The sequence below is a fragment of the Ammospiza nelsoni genome, chromosome 2 (assembly GCF_027579445.1).
Source record: "Ammospiza nelsoni isolate bAmmNel1 chromosome 2, bAmmNel1.pri, whole genome shotgun sequence".
NCBI classification, from domain to species: Eukaryota; Metazoa; Chordata; class Aves; order Passeriformes; family Passerellidae; genus Ammospiza; species Ammospiza nelsoni.
In genome coordinates, this window is record NC_080634.1 from 25,564,181 (window position 1) to 25,578,568 (window position 14,388).

General features: G+C 44.4%; 1 protein-coding gene across 1 annotated transcript; it reads left to right on the forward strand.

Annotated features, from left to right (window-relative positions):
* The first annotated feature begins 43 nt into the window (after positions 1 to 43).
* QTRT2 (queuine tRNA-ribosyltransferase accessory subunit 2) lies at positions 44 to 13,181 on the forward strand. The gene is made up of 8 exons (XM_059467002.1): positions 44 to 302; positions 1,280 to 1,335; positions 2,546 to 2,622; positions 5,246 to 5,455; positions 6,377 to 6,576; positions 9,082 to 9,233; positions 10,717 to 10,834; positions 11,871 to 13,181. Exons 1-8 carry the CDS (start codon positions 106 to 108, stop codon positions 12,109 to 12,111), a joined length of 1,251 nt encoding a protein of 416 aa, XP_059322985.1. The 5' UTR covers positions 44 to 105; the 3' UTR covers positions 12,112 to 13,181.
* Positions 13,182 to 14,388: the final 1,207 nt, after the last annotated feature.

Sequence of the window (14,388 nt, forward strand, 5' to 3'; positions counted from 1 at the left end):
CCGGGGCCGGCGCTGGGGCGGGAAGGGGCGGCCTGCCTTCCCCGCGTTCTCCGCGTTCTCCGCGTCCCCTAGCCCCGCGTCCCTCGCCGGCGCCGCGGGACGAGGATGAGGCTGAAGCTGCTCGGTGCGGGTGGCGGGCGGCTGGGCTCGCTGGCGGGGCTGGGCCGCGGCGGGGCCGGCGCGCTGGCGCTGCCCGGCTGCCTGCTCTACACGCGGACGGGCGCGGCGCCGCACCTCAGCCACGACACGCTGCGGGAGGTGCGCGGCGTGCCCGGCGTGGCGCACATCGCCCTGCCCGCCCTGTGAGTACCGGGCCCGCTTGCCCGAAGCAGGGAGGTGCGGGGGCGGGGTAGCAAAGGTGATGGGAAGGGAGCTGGAGGGCTGCCTGATTTTTAGCGTCTTTAGGCCAAACCCATCGTGGTGACTTCACAGTGATCGTCCTGAGGTGGGCAGCAGGGCGAGAGGGGGGTGATTCTGCCCCTCTGCTTTACTGACACCCCACCGAGAGTGCTGCATCCAGCTCTGGAGCCCGCACCGTGGGAATGATGTGGGCCTGTGGGACCAGGTCCTTTGGAGCACCACAAAGATGCTCAGAGGGCTGGAGCATCATTCCTGTAACAATAGACAGAGAGATTGGGGGTGTTCAGCCTGGAGGAGAGAGCCTTTTACCAGGCTTCTGATACCTAAAAGGGGATTAGAGGACAGATGGGAACAGATTTTTAACAGAGCCTGTTGTGGTAGGATTAGTAGTAATGGGTTTAAACTATAAGAGGGTATCTCTTGTAATGAGGGTGGTGAAACACTGGACCAGGTTGCTCAAAGAGGTGGTAGGTACCCCATGCCTGAAGACATTTAATGTAAAACTGGAGCAGCAAGTAACTTTCAAAACTAGTTAAATTGCAACCAAAAGAAAAGATAACATGGTAAAGCTTGTGCAGCTGTTGAACGATGTGAACACATTAGTGATGGTCCCCAAAAAGTCACAGTATAGCTTCATGCTCTCCCTCAAGTCAGTGGTCCCTGGTCAGTGCAGGTGAAAGCTTTACTTTTTTGCCACAGAATTATGAGTGCCCCAGGTTGTGAGCTGTGATTCTAGAGCTCTGTGACTCCGGCATTTCATTCCATATGGCCCTGCTTCACTTCCTGACAGCTGGATGGCAAATACCAGCTCAGTGTCAGACAATGCATAAGTATGGGAAAAAAACCCTTAGTTATGAAACCACCAATCTCTCTAGACAGTTGCCTGCTTAGTTAATGTGTTCCTATATCTGGATTGCAGGGCAGAAATTCATGACGTCCTAGAAGAGTATAAAGAAGGAGCTGCAAAATTTATGGGTAAAGTACAAGTACTTGCTTGTATATCTGAGAGATGATGCAGGTGGATCCCACTAGAGCATGTTCAGGTAGTATAGTAGGCAGAAAGATGTAGGCTTTGCACATTTAGGGATTTTCTCAATCAGAGTGGCACTAGGGAAGACTTGAAATTGTATGTTGTCACTAGTATGGCAAAAAATCCTTCATTTAGGCAACAGAGTGATGATGTGTCTGTAATTTCTGTAAATTACCGACAGTTCTTTGTGTATGGAATCTAGCACATTTTACAAGAAAAGAAATTAGTTGCCTAGGCTTGTTTTGTTTGTTTTAAAAATCACATAAAATTTTGGGACATACATTTCATTATGTATAAAAAAAATTATGGGTTGGTTTTCCAAAGGAAGTTTGCACCCAAATTTCAATAAACCATACCTGTTTGGAGCAACTTACTTCTTCAAGAAAAATTGAAAAATGTATTTGTCTGGAACTTCCTGGAGGCCTTACCAGTTTCAGTGACTATCTCTGAAGAGGAGGCTGTATGTCATGGAGGCATACTGTCTAGCTCTCTGACATTTGAAACCTCCAGTCCAGCAGGGATGATAAATTTCTCGTTTGTGTAGTTGAAACATTCTCTAACCCTCCTGTTCTCACTCTTGTGAGGGTGGTGAGCCACTCAAGTTGCTCATGAATGTCCCATCCCTGGAAATGTTCAAGGCCAGGTTGGATAGGCTTTGAGCAGCATGGTGTCCCTGCCCATGAGGCATGATCTCTCAGGTCCCTTCCAAGCCAAACCATTCTATGATTCTACTTTGTCCTTCCTTAAAAGTTCTAGGCTTGGGATTGTTGCTAGTTTGTCTCAAGTGTCAGGTGTCTCCAGGAGTTGTCAGTTGAGTGGCCAAGTGAGTCAGCTGTTGGATCTGGAAAATTTTAATAGGTAGAGTATTAATCAAGAAGTAACATAAATCCCAAAGCAGCTATGCAGGCTGCAGAACCAAAGAGTGTTGTTTCATGGTTAGTGCTGCTGCACTCTTCTCCAGGCAGTTAGTAAAGCTGGGGAAGAAATCTCTCTTCTTTGGTGCTGAGAGATGAACAATATTTTCTTCGTCAGAAAGGGTGTATTTGTGTGGGGGACAATACCCTGTTCCCTTTTGCAGATCTGCAAGCCACATCTTTGTCTTAGCTTTGCTGTGGTTCATGAAACTCTGCTCTGGACCTGTCTCTCTGTTTTCAGGTATGCCAGATGCTGTGATCTACTGCTCCCTCCATGACCCTGTCACTCCCTGCCCCTCTGGCTACAACACTAACAAGGTACAGTAGCTGTAAAGACTTGAAAGGGTCCACCTAAAGTTCCCAAAAGAAATCTGCCCATCCTCCCTTCATCTTTGTGGGTGTGCTCAGATAGCCATAAGATTAGCAAAATAAATCTTTGCACAAAGAGGATTGTCATTTACATGCTCATACCTCTAACTAAATGAAGCTTTACATGTTCTTATTGACAGCATGTTCCCTGGATGGTTCCTGAGCAGTTGAATGGCAATTCAGGTAGAAAGGAGAACTTTGGGCTACCATGGTGTTGTGGTTTAATTGGCAGTAAAAGAAAATACCTGTGATTTGGCATGTTTGCTGTACAAGCTTGTGCTTATGCCACTGATAAGCAGTAAATCTGAACCCCTGTGTGTTTATTTACATACAGCCTGCTACAGGCCCACAAAGGGGAAGGACATTAGAATTTTTGCAGGAGGGTGGCTCAGCAATCCAGGAGTGCATAGTTGCAGGCATTTGCCTGTTCCACCCCACAAGGCACACACTGCTGTGAAATCCACACATAGGCTGTTTGGGTAGGGCCACATGTGGTGGAAGGTCACTGAGTGATGGAGGATAACTCCTGCCAGACAGCTGTCAGTGTGTATTCCTTGCTGCTGGGATCCAGGCTGAGCCCTGTCCCTCTGCAGGGAAGGAATTACCTGAAGCTTGTCCCACTGTTGTGCAGCTTTGAAGTGAGAGCAGCAATCTAAACCTGGGTGTTGGGAGTTTGATTCAGAGGTTTTTTGGGTTTTTTAAATAAGCTGGTGAGGATATCTGTCACCTTGTTGTAAGGCCTCCTGCAGCTGGATCTGTGCTGACAAATACTTAGGAAAGCTTTTTGAAAGCCGTGGGACAGAAATCTCTGTGCTAGAAAGCCTAGCACTGGCTGGATTTAAATAATCACAGGATAATGCTCAGCTCTCTAAGCTGCATGGCTATTTTATTTATTAAAGCAGCTTTTTTCCTCTCAAGAACAGAATGAAGGTAACTAGATGTGATTACACTCTGCCCTTTATATCAGACTCAGATAGCTCTGACTTTCTTCTGCCTGCCTTCACCAGCTGTTCCTTGATGCTCTCATAGTAAGAGTCAGCAGGTACTGTCTGAACATCATGCTGCTGCAGAGAAACATACAGCTGCTGTGTTTCAGTTATTCTGTAGATGCAAATTTTGGAACTCCTTTTGGAGTTGCTCTTTTTTGTAGTTGGAAATTTGCAAAAAAAATTATTGCTTTGGAGACTTCTGGTTTTGTTCAAATTTGGTGAAATTGGCTGATAAGGCCAGAAGTAATCAGTATGGATGGATGGACAACAGGCATGTGGTATACTTGTGCAGTCCTTTTGGGTCTTTGTGGGGACCAGCCCAAAAAAACAAAAGGGCTTCTGCTCATATTTTTTGCATCTGCTGATGAAATTCAATTTGCACATTAGTATACATGAGAACTGCTCTGCTTAATCTGTCTGGCACAGGCTAAGAGAATGTGTTTATACCCTCAGGCCCCAAAAAGTGCCCATAACACTCCAAGCTATATGCTGTTCCTGATAGCTGAAAATCCCTTCTCAATTTAAAAGGCATGAATGGAATTGCAGATGAAAAGAGCTGACTTCTGAAGGGCTCAAGCCCTTGACTTAACCTACTTGAATACCCCTTTAAAGTTTTGGAGCAGCAGTGTCACAAGCCTAACAATAATACAACCAAAGCAATGGCCAAGCTGCACTCACAGATTAATTACAGATTCTCCAAAATAGGCTAAAGTGTGAACATTTTACGAATCTGAATGTTTAGTAAATTGAATGGTGACATATGCTAGGTGTTCAGGTAAGATAACCTCCCTGTCCACATGCTTTTGTCTTGCTGTAAATTCTTTTGAAGGTGTCACAGAGTAGCAATGGAAGATGGCGTCCCATGTGTGCTGGCACGATGGGAGGCATGTGAAGAGACAGGGAAGATCATGTGTGAAATCTTCATGAGCCATTCCTTACATTGACTTGGTTTGGGTATTTCAGTGCCTGCTAGAGCTGCTGGATTTGGGACCTAAAATAACATGGGGTTCTAAGACTGAGTGTTTAACAAGCTTTTGTATTCTTCCCAGACTGCATGGTTTATATAAATGCAAACATTCACATGTGTTCACATTCACATTATACACATTCACATGTGTTGTGAGTTAAGTGCTCAGAAGAGGAAGTAGTTTCTTGGGTTTGCATTTTGTACAGAAAACTAGCAAGTTGTATTTGCCATTGCAGCCTTTGCTGCTTTTTATAAGCTTTTGCTTACTTGACAACAAGTTTGGCGGTAATTCAAGCTTTTTTTTTCCCCAATTCTGCCATTAATTTGTATGATGAGAGGCCAGCTGCTCTATCTTGGATTTTTAAATATGGAGAAGTTAGTGTTGAGTGGGATGGTTTCACCAAAGAGTATCGTAGACGTTTCAGTTCAGTCATTTATCTCCTTTCATTCATTGTACCAAGTGCAGCTGATTATCTGAGCCGTGCTCCAGGGGAACTTATCTAATGAGCTATCATTCCAGTAGCTGGTGTGTCACCAGACCAGTTCCTTCTCTCCTCTCACCCTTAAGATCTGCTGTCATTTGGAATTGCTGTTGGTCCCTGTTCTCCCTGCACAGACGGTCTCCCTGTGGGGCAGCTCAGGGCGCATGGAGGTGACAGCTTCCAAGTTCATGGACATCCAGCGGGCCATCCAGCCAGACTGGTTCCAGTGCATCTCTGATGGAGACACCATTTCTGGGGAAGCTGGCAGAAAAAGAGCCAAGAAGTCTGTGGATAGGTCGCTTTCCTTCTTGGATATATGCCTTCAGCTGCAAGAAAAATCACCGGTAAGCTCCCCAAGATACTGAGGCAATATCACTGCAAGTGCTTCGTGGTCCATGCTGCGTCCTGGACCCGCCCCAGGAAATTGTAGTAGGAAGTTGGGTCACTTGTAAATCAGAGAATGCCCAGCTTACAGTCCAGAGTGGGTATAACCAGTAGCACAGTGAGTTTTCCTTCCTTCCTTTAGTAAATTGTCTTCTGCACCAGGATCACCTCTGATCTCTACTTGTTGAGGGGAACTACATTTTAAGATTTTTCTTTCTGCTTTTGGGTTGTGATGCATGTCTTTCACTTACCTTATTATTAGATGCATTGACAAAGTGGGATCTTGTTCAGATTAAGAAAACCCATCTTTTTGCTCTGAAGTCCCCTTGGTTCCAAGTGAGGGAGAATTAGTAAGTGCTATTCTTTATTTCTTCCAGCAGATTTGAAACTTTCCTCCCTCTTAGTGAAAGGAGACATACTATTTGAGTCTGCACTACAAGAGAAAACATGTGACAGGAGTTAGTGTGTGGGTCTCCTGAAAGGGAATTCCCTGTGACATCTGGTGTCTGTGAGAACCAGGATAATGGCACCTGCTTTGTATTTTGCACTGACACATCCATTGCTGAGACCCCTATCCATAAAAAGCCATGTACAAAAATGATGTGTGCTTATTGCCTTCTGTAGGGAGGTGGGAAGAGTGGCATCAGAACTCTCAGTGAGTTAGTGTCAAGGCAAGGAGCAGAACCTTGTCTCTACTAGTCTCATTTCTGCCACATGGACTTGTGTGGGGAATAGTTTTGCGTGAGATGAAACCCCATGGCTCTGGCAAGTTCCTGGGAATGTGGGGCTTAAGCAGCAGGCATCTGAAGTCTGGGCTGTGAGATGCCTTTCATGTCTTTGGCAGAGCATGCTCTAACACTTGCAGCTTTCTCCTGGGACAGGAACTACAAGGAAGTGTAATGTTTGGGGCAATTGAAGGCGGAGATGTCTTGGAAGAGAGGCTCAGATCAGCCAGGGAGACTGCCAAGCGGCCTGTGGGTGGCTTTCTGCTAGATGGCTTCCAGGGAAGTGCCATGGCCAAGGAGACCAAGTTGAAACTGATAGCTTCTGTCACAGCAGAGCTGCCAGAGGATAAACCAAGGTAAGTTGTGTGGGCAACATCCCAAGAAATCCATCTGTTCTATTATGAGGAGCATCTACAGGCTGCTGTGCAGTTTCTCTGTAGGAAATAATCACTGTATTGCACAGCTCTATGTGTGCCAGGCTGCATAAATTTTACCATTGTCAAGCTGCAGTCTTCAACACTTGTTTCAGATTTTAGCTGCAACTGGCACCAGGCTTTGCTCATACTGTGGGTTTGAGGAAAAGTTTTTAGGAAGAGTTACAGGTAGGATATATCAGGGTTACTTGCATTTGGAGGCCATGGTTTACTTGAAGTTCATCTCAAACAAAAACATTATTATCAAGGTATTTTACAGGGACTTCTTCTCAGTAAAAGTGTCATTTTTCCAGTTCTCTCTGGCCTGAACTGGCAGATAGCAGAGAGGGGGCTGGCAGAACCAGCCAGTGTTTGCTACATGATCTTGGTAGCCAGCTCTGTCCTAGTACCTGAGGCACTGAGCCTGTGTGCTACCAGGGTGGTACAGGCTGGCCCAGAACAGTGCTATTCTCTTCTTGGACAGTCTGGGGTTCACTGCCTATCTGAGTTGTTAGCTGTGCCCATCACACCCATGCCAAGGACTGGACAGGAGTGGCAGCTTTCTTAATCCTTATAACTGACTTACAGTAACTAAAGACTTCTTGAAAATGTGTGCTAATATTTGCTAGTGGTTCAGAAGTGTAGGAGTTTCTTTATTGGTTTGAGCTCACTGGATTGTTCTTACCAGAGCAACCGATACAGAAATAATATGGTTGCTTTTTTCATCATTTCCTGTAAAGAATGACTGAGGCCCCACTCTGTTCCTGCTTCCCTCTGCTTGCAGACCATTGCTCTGACCTAATGGTGTTTAAAAGGAAATTAAATGCAAGAGCACTGTGTCTGGTGCTGTAGCTTGTTCTTGCTCAGGGGTGCCTGGGGTTTGAACTTTCCTGACAATTAGGAGGCTTGCTGTGTTGTTGCTATTCTGTCTGGTTGAGCTGCTTTAAAAGATCCCCTGGGAGCATTGGAGTCCAATCTGCTCAGCTAACCTCAGTGTCTACCCGTGCATCTGGCTCATCTATCAGATAGTTTGCTTGTCTTGTTAAGACAAGTGTTTCTGACCTCTTGGTAGGAAGAGAGCTGGTTAGCCCCGGGAATCTTGGAGGTACCTCACGTGAATTTCAGGCAGCCATTGCTCCTGAACCACCCTTGCCATTCTGGCTGGAGAGGTTGTTCTTCATCTCTGTTCTACCCCAGCATGAAATGCTCTAGAAGACAAGCAGTGTTTGTGCTCCACTCAAGAAGTGGCTGCTTTTTGTGTGATTGTAAAATGATCTTATGAGTGTACTCTTTATAAAAAATCCTTTCATGCACCTAAAGGGGCTGAAGTTACTTGATAAAATTTGTTTTCCTTTCCAATAGCATAGGAACCCTTGCAAGAACAAATGTTTGTCCTTACCTGTGCAGAGATGAGTTTCAGCAAGGCTTTGATCATATATGCAGAGCTACTGTTTTGACTTTTGCATTTCATTTTCTCCCTGTCATGGGAACCTGAAACATAAAACACTCATGCTGTAAACTTCTCTCCTTATCTGTGCTCATCAATTTAATTGGAGTACTTAGAAAAGTGACTAAAAATGGCACCTTGTGACTTCATTTATCAGCCCCTGTGTATTTTCCTAATTATCTGTTTAGCTCATTGCCCTACATTAACTTCTACTGCTTTCAGCCTATGCACCTGCAGGAAAGCAGGCACTACTCTACTCTCTTACACTTCACCCACCCTCGGTGAAGCTGCCAACTAAATTTGGCTGCCAGCAGGATCTCTATTACCACTGATGGCAATCCAGGAAGAGCCTGGCTCTTAATGCCATGTCTGAGGAGATGTTACAGCCCACGTTCTTGGGTAAATCATTTGAGCAGTTAGAGTGTAAACTGAAGGGAAGACTAAAGCAAGGATGTTTTCTCTTTCTAACAATGTTTTTCATTAGTATGTTCTCTCCCAGGCAGTTTTCCAAGTGCTATAGGATGTGTCTGTCACCTGAAGGAATTGTATCTTTGACCAGCCATCTACTGCTGTCTCTTTTTAAGCAGCTAACAAGCAAAAGGGTCCATGTGTCTGGGAATTGGTAGCTCATTGGGTCACAAACATGATTAAGGAAAATATCTGTTCTATGGCACAGATGTTAAGAATCTAATGGTCTTTATGTGTATGTGAAAAAAAATCACATACAAATCACTTCAAACACAATGAACAGAATGGGGTTTTTCCACAGTAAATGAGGGGGTTTTGCCTGTCTCCCAAAGGGCAAATAATGAAAAGCCTGTTATGTGCTGGGTGTGTGGGAGGCGGGGAAGCAGAAGCACATGGAATTCTGAGTGATGACTGTTAGCAGTTGCAGAGATAAGCTGCATGTGCTGTGCATGACGTGGAGGTCTTTTCCTTCAGGTACCTGCTTGCTTCTACTCAGAATATTGCAGATTTTTCTTCCTGTGTGTCTTCTACAGAATCATTCATGGTGTAGGCAAACCAGATGAGGTGCTTGAGTGCATTGAAAGGGGAGTGGACATTTTTGAGAGCTTCTTTCCCTTCCAAGTGACGGAGCGAGGCTGTGCCTTGGTTTTCAGTTACAACTTCCATCCAGATCCTGAAGCAACAGGTAGGCTTCCTGATGGTTGTTATAGGGTTTGCATTTTGTATTGTGGTAAGCGTAATTCATACTTGGGAGCAATCTGTATTTGAGGGCTTTGTTCCTGAAAAAAGTGCAGTGACCACTGGAAAACCTAGGATTCCACTACCACATGTTGCTTTTGAAGACAGGGTGCTTTGGTGTGATATCTGTTGAGTAAAACTTGAGGATTCTGAATGTCTCATTAGCCAAAATATGATGATTAAATATTTCTTAAACACCTCCTTAATAGAGGGGTTTTAGTTTGACACCGTTGGCAAATTTTATGTTACTGTTAGCAGTGAAGGCTGGACCTATTAAGTGATCTCTAGGATTAAATTATTATGTGTCTGTTGTAGTAATATATTTTTGAAGTTCTTTTTTCTAGCTCTCAGAAGTTTCCCATTTATTTGGGCAGTTTTCCTCTCTGTCCTTGCATTCATAGGTTTATATCAAAACCAAAATGCTCTGTTCATTATACTGTGAGATGGGAATGTGTATCACCCATTAAAGCACCTATCAAATGTGTTTCAAGCAGCTGTTTTGTTTTGGCCTCTTAAATGTTTTTAATACAGGGAAACATTTCACATTTTTTTTCTTGGGTAGAACCTAGTGGCTTTTCATGCCTGGATAATTCAGAGCCAGCTGAATAGAACAGAACACCTTGTTTCTTCATGCTGTCTGCTTTTTTTTAACCCTTTTCTTTGTTTGTTGTTCTTTATCTTGTCTTACTTTATCCTTAAATTATGAGGCTCTGGGTAATGGCAGTGGTTTTGTCCCGTGTCTGTTTTAAACACGGTAGGCATGGATTATGCAAATAGTAATATTGGTATTTCAAGATACATCTCCTTCTCCTTAAGAACAAACTCAAAAATGCAAACCTATAAAATCATGGGATAATTCTTTATTTTTCAGATAGATGCTGAAAAGGCAGATGTTGACCCACCTCTTCTGAATTAATGCTACCAGCCTCTTTTGATTCCAGTTTTTTTTTTTTTAAAAACAAACCAAGAGGCATCTAAATCCCTGAATTATCACAGCATGGAAAGTAGAATGATTGAATGCAGATGAGTTGCCTGTCTACTCTAACAAAATCTCAATAAAATCCATTTGTTCAGGTGATAGCATTCTATTCAGCATGCAGTTCAGACAAAATACTTTTGACATTTTATAAAGAATTCAGCTCAGTAGAGCAGCAAAAAGTTATACTGTTGTTTCAGCTCTAACTTTTGATTTGTTCTAGTTGATTAGTTTTCACTTGTCTCTTGCTGTTTTGATCATCTAAAAGTGTATTTGTGTTAACTAACCTACAGCAATTAAAGTAAAATACCTGCTTTCTAGGAAAGAGAGGTGGAAACTTGTGGCAGGAATTTTCAGCTGGTAAGGAAGCAGCAGAAATATCTTCTGTAACGTTGCTACCCTTGCTCTGCTCTTACTTTCTGTTCTAAGGCTGTTGTTTTTTAAATTTCATCAGTTTTAACACAAAATGGGATCCAGGACCTGGAGAAGAATGGTGCTCAAGAAGACCAGGAGGAAGTATCCAAAGCTGATCCAGAAATGACACCATTTGAGATATCTCTGAAGGATAAAAAGTATGTGAGTTTGTGAGGAGGGTATGTGTGACTAAATATGATACTTCAGTCCTCTGTATTTATTTGCAGCTGGTCAGCAGCTGGATGAGAGACTTCATAAAACATGAGGCTGTTGAAGAGAGTAATTCTGGACACTGAGCAGATAGTGTTGGACAAGCATTCTGGCTTGTTATCAGGCAACAGCCTAGCTCTGAAAGCTCTGTCTTTTGCCTGACCTAGAGCCAGGGGTTTTCTGATCATTTATTCAGCAAATGTGGTCATCATTATGTCTCAGCTGAAAGACCATAGGTTCACAAAGGTGGTCTGGGAATCACTTTGTTCTTCCACATCTAGCTTGGGTTGTCTTGAGATACTAGATTTTATTTTAACTATGGAGACCCTCTACTCTCTGACTCAGTTTGGGCAGCTGCAGAGCAGTTCTGCCATTTCTGGATACTTCACAAAAACTTGGGCCATTGTTACCACTTGTCCTTCCTTCTCTTTGTCACAGCTACTTCCAGGCTGTCTGAGTAGACAGTGGTGCTGCTTTGCTCTCCCTGTGAAATGGTCCATCTCACAGTGGAGTGGAATACTGTTCTGTGAATAGTGGGATTTCTAAATCTGTGGTTTTGGTGCCTTTCCCCTTCATACACTGTGTGATAGCTGTCTTGCGCTGCAGCTTTTCTGCTAGGGAAGGCACAGATGGGGCCTCTCTGCTGTTAGCTGTGAAGTAGTCAGAGTTATTCTGGCTTAAATGTATGGCCTTTGGGCTCTGAGGTGAGTTCTGGCATGAGGAGGCCTGGGGCTTTCAGCAGCCATGGCCCCACCATGGAAGGTGTGGGAGTTACATGATCTTTAAGGTCCCCTCCAACCCAAACCACCTCTGATATCCTTTGTGCCCATGGTGCTCGTCTGAGTTGTGAGCAAATCTGGATTAAGGACCTCAGGACTTTAAGGCTTAGGTCCCTGCAAAAGGCCAGGTGGTTACAGGGGAACTCTTTATTGCTTGGATGGCTCTTCTTAGCTGTGATGTTACCCACCATTGCTTGTTCTGTAGGTACCACGATGATTTTGGCCCTGTGCTGGAAGGATGCAGCTGTTACTGCTGTCAGAGGCACACCCGTGCCTACGTGCATCACCTGCTGGTGACCAACGAGCTGCTGGCCGGTGTCCTGCTCATGATGCACAACTTGCAGCACTACTTCGGCTTCTTCGGTGCCGTTCGGGACGCCTTGAGGGACAGTAAGCTGGAGCAGCTCAAGGAGCTTGTCTTCAGGCAGGCACTGCAGAGACACTGAGCTCAGAGAGGACAGAGGAGCCTGCAGGCTGCATCCTCATCCAGTGGGACTGCATCAGCTGGACCTGGCAGTAGTAAAATGCCTTTAAAATGCCTTTTTTCCTTCCTGGAGGGACCTGAAGGAGATGTGTGAAGGAGATCTCACTTCCTGGTGGGCAAGGATGATCTTGTTCAGATGCCTCTTTTGGTTAATTGGCTTGGTGCATTCTTGGTGGCTGGAAGGGCCTGGACAATTCACAGTAAGACCAGTGTGGATGGGTTTGCTTCAGATACTCACTGTTGGTTTCCCATGTGCAAAGACAGAGTAATTGAACTTGTGATTGAGGATAAAGCAGGGCATATACTTAAAATTAATCCAGCTGCATGGAGACTCAGCAGCTGCTTTGGGACTCTTGTTCCATACGCCACAGTAATTATTTTTCTAGAAAAAGCTAGTGGTGTCCTAGTCTCTCATCATGTATCCCCTTAGTAAGAAATCCCACCTCAGTCTTTAAATACTGTCTTTGTAACCATTGCCAGCATCTGTGTCCTTGTAAAGAACTGACTGGAAGTGCTGCTGTGTCCAGTGGCACAAGGGACTTTGTGTGTGCTCCTCTCTCAGGCCACCCGCAGTGCAGAATGTTCCCTGGGCCTGGAAGAAGTCTGCAACCTCGTCCTGGCCTTGAACACCCCTGCCTCAGGGGTCCTGTTCAGTAACATTAGAGCCAGAGAGAAAAGAAAGTGTTTAATCCATGTCCTGCTGTAGGGCTTTTTTTTTTTTTAACTCTGCACTTTTTTCAGATTTCACTCCTGTGTTAGCACATGAGTGACAATGTCTGTATCATCCTTTCCAGCCACCCTAGCACTGGTCACAGAGCAGGCTGCACAAATGTCACTGTGGAAAGGAAGTGTCATAGGAAGGGACTTTCAGAAAACATTCTGGTGGGTCCTTGTTTCAGAGTATGACTTAGTTATGTTACATTCCTCTTACTCAGTTGCGGTTTTTTACTGTCCCTCACTGTGGAATCATGGATTTAATAGTTTTATATTTCAAAGCAACAATAAAATACATTTATTATTTGTTTCACTGGCTCCTCAATGTGTGACAGAGGTGGTGTACCAGAGAGTTTGAACTCAAGAAGGTATCTCCTGAAAACTTGACCTAGCAGCCTGATGGAGGATATTATCTGGGAGTATCCATGGAGCAGGTTTCCAAATAATTTGCTTCAAAAGAATGTCATAATAGACTTGGAAGTGTTGAAGAGAGCTGCCTGTCCTTCTCCCCATAAGGACTCTACTGCCTTAATTAAGCTTGAAAAAATATTATGCTTTACAGCCTTAAAGCCATTAAGGATTAATCTGTAGTTTGCTCTTAACAATTTCTGCAATACTTTAAGATTATAGTACCTCCCATCATAATGACCTTACCATAGAGTATAAGGGGTTTTTAGTTTCCCTGTCCCTTTGGGCAACTACACAAGGTTGTCATAGTCCTTTATGCCATTCCAGCTTTACACACTGTTGTAGTAACTACACTTCTGTTCCACAGGATCCTAAAGAAATGGTGCAAATGCTGCTCTGCTGTTGTCTTCAGACAGATTACAGAGAATGATTCAGCCACAGAAACGACATAAAATACAGAATTGCAATCCTCACTCCAAGTAGTGCTTTGTAGTTGTTAAAACTGATACAGCACTGGGAAACTTGGAGGTGGTGTCCTGGGTATACAGTGTGAGGTAGAAGGTCTGCCTAACTTAAAGGACAAGAATTCTAATGAAATAAAAATGGCTTATGTTTCTTTCAAGAGGAATGCAGTGGTAGTGCATGGGACCTTGCAATGCTTGTTTCTACAGCACCTGTTTCTACAACATTTGCAAGTGCCTGTGGAGAATCTTTTGGGAGGGGACAGGTTTTGAAACTTCTCATTGACTGACACTCCTGTATCCACATATTGAATCACTGAAACGCCTGAGTCAGCCCAGCCCTCGGGCACCAGGATGGTTTATCCAACAGGTCAGTCATGGATGCTCTGTGATGACAGACAGGACAAGGGGTGCAGGTGGTTGTGTCCTCCTCACATTTCCTGCATACTTCTTAGGTTGGTAACCTTACTGCTAGTTTTGGAATTGCTGTTTATACCTTTTGGGACTACTTGTGATCACTCAGTCTCCCCGTCCTGCCCCACCTTTGTGAATCATTTGGGTTTAATATTTTTTCTTTATCTCCCAGCCTGGATGTCCTCAGGAGATAAACATAGCTGCACTGGGATCTTTGTAGCCTACTAAGCTAAGTGCCAGTA

Excerpts from the sequence above, each read along its gene's own strand:
- QTRT2 (XM_059467002.1), top strand. The coding sequence starts at position 106 with ATGAGGCTGAAGCTGCTCGGTGCGGGTGGCGGGCGGCTGGGCTCGCTG. Across the intron at positions 1,336-2,545 it reads AGGAGCTGCAAAATTTATGG|GTATGCCAGATGCTGTGATC; the intron begins GTAAAGTACAAG and ends CTCTGTTTTCAG. Across the intron at positions 5,456-6,376 it reads AGCTGCAAGAAAAATCACCG|GAACTACAAGGAAGTGTAAT; the intron begins GTAAGCTCCCCA and ends CTCCTGGGACAG.